This window comes from Elephantulus edwardii, unplaced genomic scaffold, assembly GCF_000299155.1.
Source record: "Elephantulus edwardii isolate Elephantulus edwardi_28Jun2011 unplaced genomic scaffold, EleEdw1.0 scaffold00189, whole genome shotgun sequence".
Lineage (NCBI taxonomy): Eukaryota > Metazoa > Chordata > Mammalia > Macroscelidea > Macroscelididae > Elephantulus > Elephantulus edwardii.
In genome coordinates this window covers 4,043,899-4,064,919 of record NW_006399939.1, presented here as the reverse complement: position 1 = coordinate 4,064,919, position 21,021 = coordinate 4,043,899, and the positions used below count along the sequence as shown (strand labels likewise).

At 54.9% G+C, this 21,021-nt stretch overlaps 1 protein-coding gene across 1 annotated transcript; it reads right to left on the bottom strand.

The window, feature by feature from the left end:
- Positions 1-1,861: 1,861 nt before the first annotated feature.
- On the bottom strand, positions 1,862-20,751 carry TP53I11 (tumor protein p53 inducible protein 11). The gene is made up of 7 exons (XM_006896746.1): positions 20,665-20,751; positions 5,661-5,819; positions 4,563-4,621; positions 4,314-4,362; positions 3,900-3,996; positions 2,421-2,522; positions 1,862-1,995 (listed from the first exon to the last, which is right to left on the bottom strand). Exons 2-7 carry the CDS (start codon positions 5,787-5,789, stop codon positions 1,862-1,864), a joined length of 570 nt encoding a protein of 189 aa, XP_006896808.1. The 5' UTR covers positions 5,790-5,819; positions 20,665-20,751.
- Positions 20,752-21,021: the final 270 nt, after the last annotated feature.

Genomic DNA, 21,021 nt, shown 5'->3' with positions numbered 1-21,021 from the left:
CTTCAGCAGGGAAGATCCTGCCACTTGCCCCATTCCACAGTTGAGGAGATGCTGACAGGTGAAGCCCCAGCAGATGTTCCGTGCAGAGCCCACCCCAAAGCTTGAACTTCCACCTGCCTATCAACCGGCCTCCTCCAGGTGGTGATGGCTCAGCGGTAGAAGTCTTGCTTTCCCTGCTGGAACCCTGGGTGCCCTCCCTCACCTGGTGCAGTGACCACCTCTCAGGAGGCCTGCGAGCTGCTGTGTAGAGTGGAGCAGAGCTTCCAGACTAAGATGGGCTAGAAGAAAAGCCTGGGGATCGACTTGCAAAATCCAACTGAGGAAAACCCTGGGGGTCACAAAGATCCAGACCACCCAGATGGACGCCATAGCTGCTACCAAGCCCGCCTCCTGGGTGGAGAGTCCTGGCTATTCCTGGGAGGACTCATTATCCATCACCCACCAGAAGCTCAGCCAGGCCTTAAAAGGCATGGCCCACAAAGCAGACTGCAACGCGGGGACACTGCCCAGTGGCTGGCCCCACCTTCACCCACAGGGTGGGGATGGGGGGATGGGACTTTGCCTGGAGGCACACACTTAAGTGGCCAGAGATGGATGCAGGATTCCCAAGGCTACCAGGAGGCTCCCCGTCTGGTTCAGACCTGTCTCAGGCAGCTCAGCCCAGGACACCTCTGGGCCTTGCTCCTCCACTGTGGTACTTCTGTGGAGGCCATGCCATCTGGTGTGTGTCTGTAGGAGTGGGCAGGGGGTCTCTAGCCAGCCATGCACAGGCCAGCTGGGGTGGTAGAAGCTAAGGACTCAGGAAGGACAGAGTTGGGGCCCATGTCTACTCTCTCCACACCCCACCCCATTCCATGTGTGAGTATGTGCTGGAAATAAGGACAAGGGCAAGCCAGGCCTTCACCTCCCGGAGAGTGCTCAGTCGTCCCAAGTCTCCAGTGGGCCTGGGGCTCCAGGAAGGGTTCCCAAACCATGGAGATCCCATGGGACAAGGAAATGCCATGCCTCGCGTCATCCCCTGAGCCCATCACTCAAAAGTGCCTCATTTAGGTCACATTTGTCCACTTGTCTGGGAGAGTCTGTGACCACTGGCAGTGCCTGGGTGCACAAAATTTAGGGGAAAGGGCTCTCAGAGAGTACTGGGGACACAGGGATGCCCTTAAAAGCAGCACAGCCTAGAGCCAAGGAGAGCTCTCACTGGGCCAGGTCTTGTTTTGGGGGACAGGCACAGGCCTCTGTGGCCCAGCTGCACAAAAGGGTTGAAAGGAAAGTGCCAGCCCAAAGCCCGCCCCACCTCCCCAGCTCCCAGCCAGGCCATGGAGAGGTGGTTGGGTGTGGCGTTGTGTGTGTGTGTGTGTGTGTGTGTGTGTGTGTGTGTGTGTGTGTGCGTGCGCGTGCATGTGTGTGTGATGTGAGCCAGGAAAGGGCCAGACTTGGGGCTAAGAGCTCGAGCTTGTCCAGCTCAGACAGAGGTCAAGATCAATAGATTGCCAGGGGACAGAAGGAAGCAGTCCACAAGCCCTCTCAAACAAGATCCATCAGGACCCACAACCTCCCAAGACTCTAGGCCTTCAGTCAGTATCTTTTGAGGGAATCGGAGGCCAAGAGACTTAAGGAGACATAATGGGGGGGGAGAACAGGGGTGCTGAGCCCCAATCCCACCCCACACCTGCATCTCAAATGTGAATAAATGCCCAGAAATCTCTTTCTTGGGGAGCCTGGACCACGGAGGGCTGGGCCCTGCCCTCCTGGACCTGTCCCCCCCCAAGTAGGCACAGGCAGGGCCAGCAGGGAGCGTCCTGCAGCAGAGGCCCCAACCCATTCTCCCCAGGCTTTGGTGGCGACCACGGCCTGCAGGCGGCTAGACTTTCTTGGGTCTCCGGCCGACTTGGTAGTAGTAGTAAACGCTGATGATGACGAAAAGGAGGCGGCTGGCCAGGAGCAGCAGGACCCCCAGGGACACGAGGCCCGTCTCAGCGAGGGAGGCCGTGACCACTGCAGGAGAAAGGGCAGGAAAGGGTCAAGTTAGGGGAGGGGCTGTGCCCTCACCCCACCGTGGAGAGCTGCCTCGATGACCCCTGTGAGCCCAGGGGTTCTGTCCTCCTCCCAAATCCAAGATATTTCTGTTCTGATGCCCCTCATGCAACAAGGGGGCAGTAGAGAGCAGCTGTCCAGCTGTCCCGTACAGGCTGGGTATAAGCAGCGTGGGGGAAGTGGCAGGTCCACAGGGGGCTGTGGTGCAGGGATGTGGACATGGAGAAAGACACAGGGATGGAGGACCACACTGCAGCTAGGACCGCGGCACATGGTAAGCACAGCCACAAAAGTCCCACCCTTGTCCCCTCACTTCCTGCAAACTCAAACAGCTCCTGCTAGAGGCGCCCGCTAACCCACCTCTCCCAGGCCCACTCCACACTCACCCAGGAACTGGACCCCGAAGTAGCAGGCTTCGGTGAGCAGAGTCCATCGGATGATGACCTTCTCGGCCGTGTACAGAGCGTTCCACATGATCAGGGAGATGCCTGGCGGGCACAGAGTGGGTGAGCCAGGGATGGGGCAGCCCACTCACTGCTCCTCCCTTCTGCCCAGATCTGCAAGGCAGCAGGACCCCGCGCAGCGTATTATCCCCGTCCCCACTGTTAGGCAAGTCGCACCTTCTCCAGTCCTGTCCTGTCCCCGCCAGGAACACCCCTGCTGCCTCAGCCAGCAAGCACATCCCTTCTCACATTATTCCCAACTCACTATGGGGCACTGGGCAAGTCCCTTCCCCCCACTGGGACTCAGTTTCTTCATCTGTAGAACGGGAGTAACTGCCCCACAGCCAACCTGTCTGTACCCAGTTCTGAGATGACAGAATCTATGAGTTAATGGTTATCTGGTCCTATAGCTGTTAAGGAGCCATTCAGAGGACTTCCCCAGGGGGTAGAGGTGGGGTATAGATCATGTTTTCTTGGTGGAAGGACCACCAGTAAGTCACAACTTGCAGACCCCTCATGGGACCAGCTCATCCAGCATTGGCTAGCACTGGCTCTGCACACCATCCACGTAGTCACTGTATACCATCGACAAGTCAAATCTTGTAACTCCAGCCCACCCGCTGAGAGAATGAAGGGTTTGATGCTACCCACTCGTACCACACCCTGCCCCAGGGACAGCTGAGCTGGCCCTTGAAGGTTGAATAAAAATGTAGCCAGCACAAGGCTGGGTGAATTTCAAGTGCAAAGGTAGAGAAACTTCATAAAACAGCACAGAGCACCGTTAGGTGTGGATGGCCCACTGGGGTGTCGAGAGGTAACTCAGGGGAGGCAGGTGGATCTACTCCAAAACAGATTCTGAACCTGAACTTTATGCTATATGCAATAGGGAGTTACTGAATATTTTGGGGAAGGAGATAGCATAAATTGTATGAGTTTTGATTGAAAACTCTAATGTTTCAACAAGCGCTATGTGCAACTCAGATTAGAGAAGCAGCAGAAATGGTTCAAAAGAAAAGCCCAAAAAAGTCTGAATCTACTGGGATAAACATGGAGTTGGAGTGAAGGGCTGTGCACACACTGTGTTGTTTCTGCCACCTTCTCTATGCTAAGAGGCCCTGGAGGGCCCAGCATGCACCTCCTGCATTTCTGCACCCCAGGCTCAGGGCAGTTTACTGCATACAGTAAGCATTCATTGTTTGTCCCAGACAACGACAAAGACTGAGTGCCAGTCAGCTGAGGGAATTTCTACAAGTGGCCACTTGATGGCAGCACAGACCCATAGAGAAGACAACAAATGGCAGACGCTGCCTTGTGTTGGGGGTGTAGCATCTTCCAGCAGAGGAAAAGATGGGGAGCTCCCTATACAGCTAGAAGCTTCCCTGCTGGAGCTGCATCTCCCTAGCATCTCCCAGACATACTCACTGAGGAGGGCACCACCGTAGAGGCGGATGGGGGTCTTGCTGGTCACCTCGGCTCCATCAAAGACAGCATCATATAACTGGTCAGGGAAGGCGAGGGCCTGCAAACACCAGGAGAGGTCCAGCAGCTCTTGGGACAGTCTAGAATTGAGACTGTCCCCCAGCCTCTCCATGCCAGAACAGAAGGCTCTATCTGGGGGTCCCCACTGGGAGGACAAGGGCCAGGAAGGACCGTGGACTAGCATGCTCTGGCAGAACACCAGTGGGAGGTGGTCAGACAGCCCTGGAGGTAGGGGCTTCAGTATGATGGCAATCAAGGCCAGGAGAGGCCACCAGGGGTCCCAGGGTGCATGGGAGGAAAGGACTGAGGGTCTCAGAACCAGGGCCAGGTCCCAGGGGAAGGAGAGGGGGGTCTCACCATGATGGCAATGCCAGAGAAGAGCACAGCAGAGACAAACTGCCAGACTCTGGGGGAGACATGGAGAGGAAGGTCACAACCAGGTCCCTTGCTGCTACCCCAGGCTCCCCAAGACCCTCCCCTCTCTAGTCACGTGCCCAGGATAGAATCCAAAGTCGGACCAGCAGACACAGGGCAAAATGCGGAAAGGTCTTTTGCACCTCCCCTACATACCACCCAGGAGCCCCCAAAACAAACATACATGCTCACCTGAGCCCCAAAGGCTCCCGAACTGCAAATTTTATTTCATTGCCCAAGACTTGGCTGATCTGTGGACACAGAAGGGTCAAAAATGCCCACCCACAGGCTCAGACTCAGCCCACCTGAACTCATGCCTGCCCGAGACCAGCTGGGGCAGCTCAGCTTGGCCAAGAGTTGTGCAGACTGGAGCGCACATTGAAGTCACCCCTTCTCCTATCCCACTTTTTAGCCAAGGTTTAAAGGAAGCTGAAAGCACAGGGGCTAAGGGAGCACACAGGTCAGGGGTGTGCCACGAGTGTGCCAGGAGTAGGCTCAGCCCCATCACCTCCTGGTGTGACTGCAGGCGAGTCCTTTCCTTTCCCTGACCACAGTTTCCTCATCTGTAAAATGGGTATAGTGGTGGTATATGCCATCAAGTAGGAACTGACTCATAACTGACCCTGCGGCAAGTTTTCAGAGGCCAGGAAGAGACTAAGTCACACAGGAGGAGACTGCCCATCCTTCTCCCGTGGAGTAGCTGGTGGATTCAAACCATGTGTCCTTGGGATAAGAAGCACCATAGCTTCTTACAAGTAGGCCACCAGAGCTCCCTAAAATTGGTATAGTCATGGCCATCTGGGCACCCCACCGGAGTTTCATGTCACCAGTAGCTCTTTGAGAGAAAAATGGACAATTTTCTCCTTTGCTATTTTTAAAAAAATTTACATTGGTTTGCATACAAAATTCATATACATTGTGTTTCATTAATGTACATTGTGTTGTACACATTCCTTCGTCCGCATTGTTTCATCCAATCATTCCCATGCATTGTGTTTAATCATCATTGATCTGTGCCCGCTGGGCGGTCAGCTATGAGTGGTTGTAACTCCACGGCAGTAAGTTTGAGTGTGACTGCTTCCCGGAGACGAGCAGATAACACTAATGCTTCAAAAGCACTTGGTGTGATGTATAGCACTCAAGTCTAAGGATCTTTGGGGTCCATTATTACGATTATCTTCCTGGCATGCCCTGGAAGTTTCTAGAAAAATAAGCGAGGTCCCGGGGCCTCAGTGATTGTGCAACCTGCTGGTGGGACACACCTCCCTGCACTTCGAGGCCCCGACCCACCTTGGAGCGGTGCACCTCCCCGTCATCATCCTCCCCGCCCACGCCGAGAATCTTCCGTGTCTTGAGGCGGCTCACGAGGTCCGTCTGGCTGTGCTTCTTCATCAGGGGCGGGGGCTGCTTGGCTGCCATCCTGTCCCAGGCACGGCCTCTGCAGAAGGGCTGAAGGGGACACCAGGCTCTGCTGGGACCGAGGGGGACACCAGGCTCTGCAGAGGGGCTGAAGGGGACACCTGGCTCTGCTGGGACTGAGGGGGACACCAGGCTCTGCAGAGGGGCTGAAGGGGACACCTGGCTCTGCTGGGACTGAGGGGGACACCAGGTTCTGCAGAGGGGACTGAGGGGGACACTGGCCTCTGCAGCGGAGCTGAAGAGGACACCAGGCTCTGAAGGGAGGTTGAGTGGGACACTGGCCTCTGCAGCAGGGCTGAGGGAGGATGCTGTTCTCTGCAGAGGTGACTGAGGGGGACAATGGCCTCTGTAGTGAACTGAAAGAGGACACTAAGCTCAGCAGGAACTGAGGGGGTACACTGGCCTCAGGACTTGGGCCTGTCCATCTCCCCAGAAACTGTGTATGTTGAGCTACTAGTTCCACTCTGGGGTCTGCCCCCTGCATCCCCCTACTCCACCTATGGCCGGGTCTAGTGCACCTACTGTGTGTCAGGCACTGTGCTGGGCACAGAAGATGAAGAGATGCACTGACAGCCTTGCCTTCAAGCAGCAGAAAGTCTGCAAAGGAAAGAGAGGTAGAATCAGGAAGGACGTATGGTGGATGTAGGAGGCACAGCAGGCGAAGGTGGCCGGGGGCTGGCAGGGCACAGGGAGAAGGGCTTTATTTAGTCACAGCCTCTCTGCAAGATGGGTATACCTCGCGCCTGTTCTACAGGTCAGGAAACCAAGCTGGACTGAGTATCAGTGGTGTCCCCCACGCCACAGCACTGGGTGCCACGCTATAGCCATTCTTTCACTCACTGCCACCTCCTGGCACAGGTGGTGCAAACAGTTAGCACTTGGCTATTAACCTAAAGGTTGGCCAATTAAACCTACCTAGCAGTGCCACCTAAGAAAAGCCTGGCAATCTGTAACGATTACAGTCAAGAAAACCCTGTGGGGCAGTTCTCCTCTCATACGTGGGGCTGCTGGGAGTAGAAACAGGAAGTAGGTTTATCACCCTCTGGCCAGGCAGGAAAGCAATCCCTATTTGCAGACATGGTAGCAAGAAGCTAAACTGCAATCCCAAAGGCCCATGGTTCAAATCCACCAGCTACTACAAGGGAGAAAGATGGGCAGTCTCCTCTTGTGTGATTAAACTGTCTCTCAAAACTCACTGGAGGGTCAGCTGTGGGTCAGTTCCAACTTGACAACACACAACAACAACAACATGCAGACAAGGCAACTGGGCTGACCAAACCTTCTTGGCAAGCTCCAGACTCAGGGGACAGCCTGTGTTACCGCTGTGTGACCCCGGGGAAGTCAGATCCTTCTATCCCTGCCGTGGGGCTGCCAGAGGCAGTGCGGAAATGTCCCCAGGCCCCTTCCAGCTTTCAAGATTCCCAGTGTTTTAAATAAAATAAAGCGTCCAAAAACATGAACACCAGGACTGAGAATCAACATACGTGGGGTGCCTAAATGGTGCTGCTTTAGGGGGCCTGGCAGAAAAAATGGTAATGCACTTAATTGTTACCAAAAGGTTAAAAGTTTGACTCACACAAAGAAAAGACTCAGCGATGAGCTACTAGAAAGATTCCCCAAACAAAAGCGAACCCACAACAGGCAAGTCACGCCCAATGTCTGGTTTCTGAGCCTGTAAATCTTTACCTACAGAGAATGCCCACTTCCCCCTGTGGGGCAGCTGGTGGGTTTGAACTGCCAACCTTTCAGTTCAGAGTCTGACACCTTAGCCAGTAGGTCGCCTGGGCCCTGTCTTACAAAGTTGGCAGCCTTGGAAACACTACGGCGCAATTCTGCTCTGTCCCATAGGGCCGCTGTGAGTCAGAATCTATTCAGTAGCACACACAACTTCAGATCCATATCGGGGAGAATACCAGTATGGGAAGCCAATACTAAATATTTATAATAAACAGAATGCTATCAGGATGTGGGGGGAGGCACAGTTCAAGCTAGAGTTCACCCTGAGGCACGAAGGCCATCCTTAAGGGTTTAACAGATTCTTGCATTTGCTGACCCCTCCTCCCTCCTGAGTCAAGGGGAAGGTTTTCAATTGAAAGAGCTTGGCTTCATTTGCAATCAATTCTCTTTGTGATTTACATCCTGATAATTTTGAATAAAGATACAGGGAAGCTGGAAATGATGTCTTCTGTAAAGAACTGCTGGGCCCCTGTTTTTCATGCTCTCTGTTCTATCTCATTCCCGGCTATCTGTCTCATTATTAATAATTATAAAAATATTTTACCCTCAGTCTGCAACACACCAGTTTGTGTTCAGTATAGACAACTGGTTGTGTTTAAGCAGATGGGGTGGTATCCAGCTAAATGATCCTCTTGCAGCTCCCCTGAGTCCTGGCCCTAGTTCTTCACCTGTAAAATGCGGTGATGATTCCCATCACATGTAGGGAACAGGTGGTGATACTGGGGACGCCACAGCCTTAATGCCAGCACGGCACTTAAGTACCTGGTTAACATCACCACTCACAGCCTCCATCCGCCCCATGAGAGACACACGGTGGTGAGTGTGGGTCACAGGTGGGGACGTTCTGATGCCACCCAGGGAAGCCTGGAAGCCTGGACTCCGGAGAGGAGGATTGGCAATGTCCTCCCATGCGATTAAACTGCCTCTGAAAACCCGCTGGAGGGTCAGCTATGGGTCAGTTCCGACTCAACAGCACACAACACCATGCAGACAAGCCTCAGCTGGAAGGGGGAGCGGGGCTCACCAGACCTCCTTGGCAAGCTCCAGACTCAGGGGACAGCACGTGTTATCTCTGTGTGACCCCGGGCAAGCCTGATTCTTCCTGTGGACCCCACAAGCTCTACAAGAGCCTGGGACACAACCACAGCCCCTCACTGCTTGTCACCAACTTCTCGTGCACAAGCTACAATTATTCCTGCAACCCTCGCTGTCCACGGGGCCTGCCACAGCTGCCCATTGGACCAGCAAGCTGGTCGAGAACAGGAAGAGCTCATTCCCCTCAGAGAGGCCCCCGGGACCTGCCTGCCCTCCCCACTTCCTCTTCGGGCTTCCCCTCTGGCCTTTTATTTTTGTTATTAAATTTACATACAGTAAACCTGAGTTATTCTGATGCCCCATTCTATGAATTCAACCACATGTATCAAGCAGCTGCCATTTCCAAATGAAGACACGGAGCAGATCCATCACCCCAAAGCCTCCCTGCGTGGTCCCAGTCATGGCCCCCTCACCCCAGGCCCTGCAACTATACATCGGCTCTGTCTCTCTGGCTTTACTGGCATTGTTTTCAGTTACACCATGTAAATAAAATCGCGTAGAGCACCTTCTGAGGCTGGTTTCTTTCATTCATCACGATGTCTCTGAGAGTCATCTGAGTTAATGTGTGCACCGGGAGTCCATTTGTGGGGCAGTTATGAATAGAGCAGCTATAAATATTCACATGCAGACTTCTGTGTGATGCTGAGTCTTCATCTAAGGAGTGGGATTGCTGGGCTGTGTGAAAGGAGAAAAGTCCTAAACTCCTTCCCAGAAAATCGGCACCATTCATCCCCCCAGCATCAGCTGAGCATTCCAGTTTCTCCCTGTCCTGGTCAACAGTTGATGCTGTCAGCCACAGCTAACGGGTCCCTTCTGACTCATCAGGGCACAGTAGACCTGCCCTAGGTGTTCTAAGGCTGTAAGTTCCTTGTCAATGTATCTTTACAGGAACAGGCAGCCTCATCTTTCTTTCAAAGGTCAGCTGGTGGGGTCAAACCACCAACCTTTCAGCTAACGGATGAAAGCTTAACCCAGGGGTCCACCAGATGTTCTAAAGTATGTACAACAGTCTTTCTTTAAGTCATTCCAAAAGGTCTCCGTACTTTGGGCATGTCACTAGGAGAGAGCAGTCCTTGGAGAAGCATATCATGCTTGCATGGGCGGAGGGTGAGTGAGAGGAAGACCCTGGATGAGATGGATTGACACAGTGACTGTGGCAATGGGGTCAGGGGTGTCAGAGACGATGAGGTTGGCTCAGGACAGGGCAGGATCCAGAGCCATTGTTCATGGGGTCGCTATGAGTAATAGTCGACCCGACACGCCTTTGAGTTGGCAGGGCAACTTCTTACCCGCTAGGCCTCCAGAACTGGTGATTCAATCCACCCAGAAGTGCCAGTGCAGAAAGGCCTGGCAATGTGCTTCCATAAAGATGACAGCCAAGAAAACTCAGGTAGGTAGCTCCACTCTAGTGACTTAGTGGAATTGAGTTGCATTGTCAACCCAAAAGCACACAGTTCAAATCCACCAGCTGCCCTGAGGGAGAAGGACTGGTAATCTCTGCCGAAGGGTCAGCCATGAGTCAGTTCTGATTCGAGACAACAGACAACATAACAACACCAGTGGCGTAGTGCACACTGAGCTGTCCGATATCCCAGAGGCTGTGCGTCTCTGGTGGTTCAAACTCACCAGCGGCTCATTAAAATGAGTATCTCCTTCCATTGTGACTGACAGCCCGAAAGTTCAAGGGGAGGGTTGTTCTGCATGAGAACGGACCAAACGGCCGTGAGAAACTATCCTCAAATGAGCTCTGTCATATGGGGTCGCTGTGAGCCGGAAGTTCACCCGATGGCACCTAACAATAACAACACACCCCCCTTCCCCACGCCCCAGGGTGGTCTAAAAACAAGGGATTCTAAGTCTCAGTGCCAAGTGCCAGCTAAGCGCTCACATCACAAACCTACCTGCTACGAGCTCAACTGCTAAGCTCAGACTCTCGACTTTGACTCTGCCGCTTGCTAGCTAGCTATACCCAAGGACAGGGCACTTACTGCCCCCATGCCTCAGTTTCCCCATCTGTAGCTGGGTAAACAAAAGGGACAAGCTCACAAGGATGTGAGAAAGAGCTGTGGTCTGCATGACGTGTGTTGGCCTCCTTCCCAGGATCAACTTCACTGAGCAATGCTCAGACACTGGCCACTGGCCACTGGCTGGGAGCAGGGGTTAGGGGAGCATTCTAACCAGCATTTGCTAACTTCTCACCCCACTGGAAAAGTCCCAGGCCGGTCCCACCATACAAGGTACTCGGGCCGAAGCCCACACAAGTCCCAGGAGGTTCAGAGTCAAAGCTTCTAAGCATCAGGGACAAAGCTGTCCTGTGCCTGGGGGTGTCCCTGACCCCTACTCATATGTCCGATGTTCCCATCTGCACACAAGGCCTGGACCCCTCATCCCCCTGGCCTTACAGCTGCCCCCCTGTGGCCCACCTGCCTGGGTGGGAGAGAAGTGGGAGTACCTTGTCCAGGGACCATATGTGGACAGGAGGGGTGAGCTTTATCCAATGCACTGTCAGTGGTTATCAGGGACAGTCCGTATCACACTTTAGCTTCAGTGGAAGTTTTCCTGCCCCACCTCCCTCCAGACACCCCCTCCCCCCAGCAAATTATCTGAGCACTGAGTTCCGTTCCTCCCTCACCCCAGGAATGGGCCCAGCCTTGGAAGAGTGGGGGAGGGGGTGCATACTCTTATCCTCATCCCAGATCCTTAGGCGTACATAGGCCCAAGGTAAACCATACACACACCCCACCATCTGTCTATGGGTTCACCTGCCTTTCAAGCCACTCCAGGTGCTTCTTTGGGACCTGGCACCATTTCACCTGACATCTAGACACACGGCAATGAGGACAGAGGGTGGCTCTCCCTTCACTGTGCCCTGCACCCCACACCAGGCCAAGCACTAGCCATAAAGCAGAGGAGTCTGGGTTCCAATCCTCCTTCTGTCCTGTTATCAGCTATGTGGCCTTGAACAAGTCACCGCAGCTCTTCATCCTCAGTGTATTCCCCTAAGAAATGGGTGTGTGCTGGTGAGCAGGAGAGTAGGGCTAAGTGACCTGCCCCTGGAGGCCCACCCCTCCAACTGCCTTTCTCCATTCGACTGTGCATAGTAGAAAAAGCCTGGTTGCTGCCCCTCTCCCCTTCCTCACCCGGTTACCCCTTAAGGGCCCCAGAGCTTCCCCTGAGTGCCAGCTACTGGGGGTGAGAGCAGGTAGGCGGAAGGCTGCCCTCCACGCTGAAGTTGTTCATAGCGGGCAGGCTGCCAAGCAAGGAGAAGGGAGAACAGGAAACGTGGAGGGAAACATAGCTTACAGGCCCAGGTCCCACGGTCACGATCTCTGGCATTCTGCCCCAGGCCGGACTCTTTGACCTCATGTGCCCCACCAAAAAAAATGAAAGGAAAAGCAAGAAAGAAAAAGGGAGCCCAAACACAGTAACACCATCAAGTTGATTTGAACTTATAGCAACCCTCCACTGAGCTTTCAAAGCTATAAATATTTACGGGCAGAGACTGAAGCTGGTGGATTCGAATCACTAACCTTTTGGTTAGCAATGCTATGAATAACTCATATCACCAAAGCTCCTCAACACCCAGGATGTCCCTAATTAAACCACTGTCCTTTTAAGACCCTCCCACTTCTGGCATTTGCTCAGACAGTGCAGGGGGGGTGCTTCCTGCCACTCTGCTGGCCCCACATCCGGGGCTGCATTCAAGGCCCCTCCCCTCTGGGCACTCTTCCCAGGCACAGAATCCTCTCACTCTCTGGACTCTGATGGGCTTTAGAGTTGGTGACTGCTGGCCATCGAGCCCACAGTCCTGATCACTTCCTGGCAACTGGATGCTTGAGTCCAAGGGGGCAAGGCTGGTGCCGGGCACCCCCATAGTCCTCCCCGCTGGGTAAGTGCCCACCTGCAGCAGCACACAGCAGGCCCTGGGACAGCATGGCTGGAATGAGTGACAGTCAGGCTGAAATAACTCGGGCCCTACCCCCGCACACTCAGGGGTCCTCAGAATCAAGGCTCATCATAGGGAAGAAGGGGGCTGGGAGTCAGGCCAAGCTGGGCTTGGTCAGGGCAGTGTTGTTAATCAAAGCAGCTTTGCGAAACCCTCCATAAAATAGGCACCAGCCTACAGTGCTTAACTTGAGGTGTGAATGCTCTCCAGAGTGCTGGGATATGGGGTGCTGGCGTATGAGGGTGCCCAAGAAATGATGTGAATTAGAGAACCAGAGACTCCAACATCACCTCAAAGCACTGGACCATCGCTCCAAGAAGCCACAGGGTGGATGGCTGTGGGTTTGGTTTTTGTCCATGTATATGGAGCTCTGGTGGCCTAGTGACAAAGAGCTGCACTGCCGACCCAAAGGCACATGGTTCGAACCCACCAGCTGCTCTGTGGGAGAAAGATGGGCCATCTCCTCCCACATGACTTACTGCTTCTGAAAACCTGCCGGAGGGTCAGCTCTGGGTCGGATCCATCTCGACAGTACCTAATAACATAACCAACAACATTATCTGGACAGTTCCAGGCACTCATCAGGTGCTCGGTCAGTACCTGTGGTCCGAGTCAGGGAGTTGGGGTGGGGTACAAATGTTCAGGGTCTTGCTGGCCTCAGTCTGGCTTCCTGCAGGCTTCCTGTCTCCTCGTTCACTGTGACAGCTGGGGAGGAAGCAGACTAGCTTTAACCATTCCCAAGAACGGCCAGGTGGTTGGGACCATGACTAGACAGAGGCCAAGCAAAGCCCCCAGAGCTAACCAGGCCAGGAAGTGGAGGCTTGCCAGGGGATGGACATGCCCAGGGGACGGCAGAGTGGGACAGGGTATGCTTAATGACTGGGAAAATGTGGGCACAATTCCTCTTATTTGCTGCGTGACCTCAGGAAAATGACTTATCCTCTCTGGACTTCCATGTCCTCATTAGTGAAAACAGACTATTAACTTCTGCCTAGTTCACAGGGCTGTGATGGGGGAAAAACATGAGCTTGTGCAGCTGAGGGGGCGTGGCACCTGGCACATGTTCCGCAAAGGGCAGTAACTAAGAATATGGAAGGGACAGCTACCCAGCCGGGACACCAAGGCTGGACTGGGGCATCATCTCCATGCAGATCCTAAAGGCCTCCTCCTCCCTCCAGGAAGCCTTCCCAGGAAGCCTGGTTTCCATGGAAACAGGAGCACTACAGAGCAGGTTGGACATGGAGACGGCACCCATGACAGCTGGCTCAGGAGCCTGGTCAGCAGGTGCTGCGGGTTGGGGGCTGGAGCCCAGAGCGCCCATCATTTGCAGAGTGTCCTGGTGATTCAGCGAGGCATCACAGCTGAGCACAGTAGACTCTCTTCCTCTCCAAACATGACCCTGTGCAGCAGGGCACCAGCCCCACCCCCATTCCCCATCTGGCGTGCACAGCTGTCTCCAAGGCTGGAGGGGAGCCAAGCCCACTCAGGCCAGGATCCTCCTGTAACCCCCATCACGACCATGTTATCACGCCCATTTTACAGATGAAGAAACTGAAGCTCAAGACACTATTCAAAAGGAGGCGAGGACATCCTGAGAGGAGCTGGAGGAGGGGAGTGTTAGGTGAACTTGAGCCCGGAGGGGAAGTGAGTGCCAAGCCATATTCTCCATCATATCTCCCCAGGCAGGCTTGTCTGCCTGCACTGTCTGCAATGAGCAGGGGCCTGAAAATCTCTGGGCTGGGGAGCCAGCATCTCGGCTCCTCCAGCAGTTCAGCCTCCCGGGTCAAGAGGACCTGGCTGGGCTGCAGGAGACCCATTGTTCTGTTAACACATCAGTGCAAAATAGCTGGAAATGTGATCTGGAATAGGCAGCACTGGGAAAGGGGAGGGAGAGACCGAGAGGAGGAGGGAGAGGAAGAGGGAAAGAAGAGAAGGAGGAGGAGGAGGAGGAGGGGGAGAAGGAAGAAGAAGATCAAGGAGGTGTGCTCGCCAACAGGGGCTGAGGTCCACAGCTGACATCCTGCGCGCTTTGGTCCCTTCCTGGGGCAGCCTGATGGTCTCTTCTGCCGTGGACAAGCAGCAGTCTCTTGGACGAGATCTAGTTTGGAACTCCTCACCCTAGCACCCACCACCTGGGACTTATGGTTCAAAAACCAGTTCAAACTCATTGCTGTCCAATTAAAACGAACTCCATTGCTGACCCTCCAGTGGGTTTTCAGAGGCTGTAAATTGCCTGGAGGAGATTGCCCATCCTTCTCCCACGGTCACTGGTAGATTCGAACCACCAAGAGAAGATCCACCTTCAAGTTTGCAGCACAACTACTCCCAGACTACGCCACCAGAGCTCCCTGGGCACCGACAAGTCGGTGTGATTCATAGTGACACTATGTCCTACAGAAGATGCATGACCCAGTCCAGAACTAGCCTCACAAACGTGGCTGTTTCATTTTAGCTGACATCGCTGTAGCCACCCTGCCACTCTTATCTTGCTGAGGGTGTCAATTTTTTTTCCCCTCTGGCCCTCTACCAAACATGCTGTCCTTCTCCAAGGACTGGTCCTTCTCCAAGGACTGGTCCTTCCTGATAACACGTCCAAAGTACAGGGAAAGGTCTTGCTCTCTCAGGAGCTTCCTGGCTGCACTTGCTCCAAGCCCTGGGCCCTGAGGCAGAATGAGTCCTGGATGTCAGAGACTGTCCCGGAGAATAAGTAGGCTTGGGGCTAAAGGGGTCTGGGTTCACATCTCAGCTTTCTGGTTTTCAGCCTTATGCTTTGGGGGTGCAATGGTTAACCACATGTCTGGAACCTGGTAGGAACCTGGAACCACTCCCGCTGATCTGATCCCAGAAAGATTCCAATAACCCAAACGCACTACCATTGACTCATTGGGCAATTCATGGCAATCGCCTAGGTGTCTGAGGCTGTAAATCTGAAAGGAAGCAGGATTTCTCCTCCAAAAACGAATGATGGATTCCAACCGTCAAACTTTTGCTAAGCAGACCAACAGCAGCGCCTTTCCGGCAAAGATTACAGCCTGGGAAGAGTTTGGGCAGTTCTACTCTGCCCTTATAAGGCAAATATACCCTCTGGGCAAATTAACCTCTGTCTCAATTCCATTCTGTGAATAGGGGTCATAATAGGTTGTCAGGAAGGCTGGCATGAAGCCAGGGCATCATAAGGCACAAAGAAGCCTTTGTGTGAAGGGTCTTCAGGGCACCGAGGCACTGGGCCTTTGGCAGCTCCTGCAGGCTTGCTTCCTGCCAGTCCCTGGAGAGGGCAATTATCCCAAAGGGCGGGCTGCTTAGTCAGACTGCTGTTCAAGACCAGGAGCCCGGGTGGGCGGGCGGGCGGCGGTGTCATCCATCCCACTCATCATCCCAACTTCTCTGCCAGGCTGATGGCTGACGCTGCTGCTTTGGCTAAGGTGACGAAGAGGAGAGAACTGGCAGGGGACAGGAGCGGACAGTGTCACAGCCCATCCCCCTGGCCAGGCTCTGAGACCAACAATAGGATTCCACGTCTCATTCACCAGGACCTCAAGGAACGTGGGCCCTTGGACGGAGGTTCGGCTCAGCACCAGCAGAAGCTGGCTTGTGGGCCCAAAGTCAGCGGGCCGGGAGACAGGGCAGACGAGGGCACTGCCAGGGCCGCCAGGCAGCCACACCCCCTCTCTGAGATGTAATTTCCTCACCTAAAAGAAACAGGAGTATGATGTCCGGTGTCCCCTCCAGCTCTGAGGGGAGAATTGGTTTCCAGAGCCTGCCTCTCGTCAGTTACACGCGAGGCCCTCGCTCAGGCCGTCCACCCCCTCGGACAGCCTGGCTGACTCACATCTCCCCCGCGCTCTAGCTCAGTGAAGTCTCCATCTCTTCAAAAGACACTTGATTTCTAAAAAGGCAGAGGAAGCTCCAACTTTGATCACCAACAGCCATCTCCAAGTCTTGGCAGACAAAGCCGAAACAGTGCCCACGGGGTTGGAAGGGGGTAAAGGACAAGATAGCAGACAGGAAGAAGGGGAGCACCTCAGGGTGGGGGGAGGTCCCCCTGGGGTTAAACCTGCTGTTGTGCTTGGTGGGGAGGGTCTGATAAGCACCTGACACTGCTCAGAGGTGGTGTCTGGCCGAAGGGTCATTCATGGAGAACTTCTGCACCATTTGAGGAGGGCTGCACCCAACTCGCCCTCAGCCCAGTGACCTGGTCAGGGTGCTCCAGGGCAGCTAGCGTTGTCATAGGAATAGCCTGGCTTCTGCCTCCCAGAGGGGTAGGGCTGTGGTGAGAAATTAGCTCTCCCTGGCCTCTACCCTTCACCCACTGTCCCCCACCCCCACCCCCCAAGGCTGCTGCAGAGTTTGCAGGGGGAGGAGAAGAGGGCAGAGGGCTGAAAGAAGGGGAAGCTCCTTAAAAGAATGCTTGGGATTCTGAACCAACTTTGTCGAAGCCAGTGGTGATGTGTCTTCTGGAGGGGTTAGAGGAAGGGCCAGTGGACTTTTCCCAGATGGAGGCGAGCCAGGATCACAAACAAGGCCAGCCCCTGGTCTCAGGAATTGGACTTCGTGGTTGAAGGAGAAACGACGCAAAGGCTGATCCTACACTGCTCTGAATCTGCCTCTATTACTTACAAAGAGCCCTGTGGCACGGTTATTCAGCACGTGAATGCTAAATGAAAGGCTGGCGGGGAGAAAAGCCCATGAAGACGGCTTCCATTGTTTTTGTCGTTGTTAGGTGTCTTTGAGTCGATTACAACTCATAGGGACCCCATAAGCAACTGGACTAGAACCTTGCCCAATCCTGTGCCATCATCATATCTCCATCATTGACAGTCACTGTGTCAAATGGTGAGGTGACAGCTCCAACACCCTGTGGGGCAGCCCCACCCCGTCATACTGGGTCACGACCAATCAGAACCCACTCGAAGTCATACCCCACCACCACCTCTTTCACTAGCTGCACGGCCTCGGGTCAGCGACTCTCCTTGCCTCAGTTTCCTCATCTGCTCAATAGGTATAATGAAGACACCTGACTTCAAAAGTGATATGCACAAAAAGCACCCAGAACATGGCCCAGAACATGGCCTGCCTGCTTCGTAGTAAACTCTCTTAAGAATTGATACGGGAAGACTCAACTTCCTTCCCATCTTCTTTTCCCTGAACCAAGACAGCTAAGTAGCAAGATGGCGTGTAAAGCATGTAGATGCAGGAGGAGTGGGGAAAAGAGAGAGGACAAAGGTCACCCTGAGTCTGGAGGAGGATGCCCTTTGGTGGCCTCTATGTGCCCAGGTCCCCTGGAAGGGATGTGTGGTCAGTGTTGCTGAATGCATGGCTGAGAAGCAGGGTGCAGGGACAGCAGTCAGCACTTCAGGCCCCCGCCTGGCCCTGCGTCTTGGGGCTGTGTGTCCCGGGTCACTTATACACCCTCGCTGAGCCCTCTTTCCTGGGCTGAGCGTCCTGAAATCCTCTCTGGACACTCATTCTCTCATCTTACCTGGAACCCTTCTCAGCCAGTCTCCCCTCTCTCTATCATCCCTCATTTCCACCTCACCCTAGTTACACCGGCCTCCAGGCCTCCTCTTTCTCTCATCTACCCACACAACTCAGTCCCTCACTTCCCTTCAGATGTAGCTCAAAAGCGGCCTCAAGGACGCCTCCCTAACCAACATTTAAAAACGGCACTGCCACCATCCACCTCATCGCCCAATAGATGATATAATCTGCCGGCATTTTTATCAGTTGCTCATCTCCTCTTTCCACAAAGGGAAAAATTTCTATTTTGTCCACAGCTCTTTCCCCAGTGCCGGGAATGTTATCTGGCACTTTGCTCAGCAAGCCATGCTGGGCGCCCTCACATTTTGGCCAATCAGTGGAAGGAAGTTACAGACAGCCCTGGGCTGTATGGGTATCTAAGGCTACTGTTAATCCCATCCCATCTCACCTCCTCTCCCCAGCAGGGGCAGGCCCTGTTTTGTTTTGTTTTTTTCTACTAGAAGTGCTGGGTGGCTTCTAGTCAACTTTTGACTCCTGGGGACTCAGTGTGACAGAGTAGGATGGCCTCACTGGGTTTCCCAAGCTGTCATCTTGACGGGGAGAAGATATCCAGGCTTAGCTTCAGAAGAATGACTGGTTAGCTTAACCCTCCCGCTGCCAGAGCGACGTCAGCAGAGGCAAGCCTGGTCACAAAGTCAGGGGAGGGGCAGCGAGGGGGGAAGGGGCTGTTTGGAAGCAGCAGGATGCTGTTGGGATCGGACTAGAGCAAGGACACCAGCAGGTGGTGACAGTGGACCTCCGCCAAGGGGCTTGGCTCATAACTGTCCACTCCTCATTTGGCAATATTGGTGAAGCAATTAACAGGTGAGCCGGGATGGCCGGCTTCCAGCATACCGAGGCCGGAAGGGGCGTCCGGGGCTGGTGGCCCATTTTGTGTGTGGGGACAACAGGGCTCAAGAACTTGCTGTGTCTTATTTACAAACTCCCTTCTGTTTGCTCCCAGCAGTATCTGAGAGCAGGGATGCTGCTAACGGGGTGGACAGCGCCCCCTCCTGTCACTTCAACAAAACACCCCCGTGTCCCAGGGATCTGCGGGTATGAGAGTGGGGACAGGAGCACAGTGGCCGCTCTCTCGCCCCAGACCACCAAGAATGGAGGTCCAAGGAGTGGCGCCTTTGGGGTGAGCACCCCTGCTGCTGCCCTGGACCTCCGCTCCCGCACGCTAGCCCCACCAGGAAAAGTTTGTCTAGATGAAACCAACAAGGAAGTGAGTGGCAGTGAGGTGAACTTGGTAAAGCGAACTTGGCCTTGGACTCTGGGCTTCAGTGACGCCTGGGGCTACTCAGCCTCCACCCCCTCCTCTTTCTCGCGGAGAACCCACTCGCTTCGCATGTTGTGGGGCGGTGGCTGCAGACTGACACTAGGGGCAGAGAGGGAACCCCGAAAAGTGCCAGGTCCAGAGGGGTGCGCTGGGGTGGGCAGTTAGCTGAGTAAATCCTAGGGCAGGTGCCGGCTGCACACTCCCGGATGGGTGGGCCATTCTGCCCAAAGCTGGAGGAACGCTAGCCCTTCCTACACCAGGCCAGCGATCCCACATTGCCCCCTTTTTAGGCATAAATATCGGAAAATGGGGGGAGTCTCTCTCTACTGTGTTCCATTCTTCCCCATCCCACCACCACCCCACCAGTTCGGGGCTCGAGAGCGGCCACCATCTCCGAGGGCTACTTCCCAGCCTGAAAGCAGGGAGTCTCGCCCTGCCTTGCCCCTCCCCCTCGCCAATCTGTTTCTTATCTTCGTCTCCAAACACTTTACCACTTTGAGACCCGGGACTAAAAAGCTAGGGTCCCAGGACAGAGAGCTCCGGGTTGTTATACACCTACGATTCTCCGCTTCCACAGCCCCAGGAACTAGGGGGTTCGAGTCAGACTTGGAGACAACGGGAACTCCGCCACCTCTTCTCGAGGCCCCGCGCAGCGAGGTGGGAGGACTCACAAGTTTGCACCGCGCACGCCTAGGACCTGGGCTCAACGGAAGGGGGGTTGGGGGGGGACCCGGGCACAATGGAAGCAAGAAGGGACAAGGAACAGAGAGGACAGACAAAGCGATCCCCAAGGAAGGAGAAATTGCTTTGTGCTATTTCTCTTTAGCTCCGAAGCAGAAACCAAGCCCGAGAAGAGGAGACCTAGGGTGAAATCAACAATACAAGTGGGAGGCGGCGGAGGAGTGACGGAGAAGAGAGGGAAACCGAGTCAGGCGGAAAGAAAGGCTGTGCCGCGGGACGCCGGATCTCCGCGAATCCGCGGGCCCCCAGGGGTCCCAAGGCGCCCGGCAGGCGCACACGGGGTCCCCGCCACCCTCTCCCCCACAATCCCAGCGGCCGCAGGAAGCCCGCCGGGCTGCACTGCGCAGGCACCGGCCGGGCAGTGGAGGAGAAAGTGCGGGGCTCGGGAGCGGCAGCAGGAGCAGAACTTACGTGCTTAGTGCATGGTGGCGCTGGCGCTGCCCGGGGCTGGCGGGCTGAGCGGACAGCTGGTTCGGGCGCCTCGCATCGCTGGGCAGGGCTGGGCTGGGCAGGGCCGGGCTGGTCTGCGCGCGGCGCCCTGCGCGGCCGGGGTGTACCCGAGTCTGGTGGCCCGCGCAGGTCCCTCCTCTCAGTGCCGCGCACAAGCCAATGGCGCGCCGTCCCCTCCCACGCGCTCGGCTGCCTCGCCCCCGAGGGTGGCCGCCGGGACAGGCGGGAGAGAGCGCTTGGGGTGCGAAGGGGGGTATATCGGGTTTCCGGGCTCCCCGGCCCAGGCAATCCTGGAGACTGCCTACCGAGGGCGCACTCACGCCCAAGGCAAGGCGCCTGGGCTCAAAAAATAAAGAGGCGGGGAGAACTCTGCACGCCTGGGCTACCCGAGAAGACTTTCTGGGCGAATTCGAAGATAACCTCTCCCTTCCTTGACTGTCAGCGCCCCCACAGGCTGGCAACCT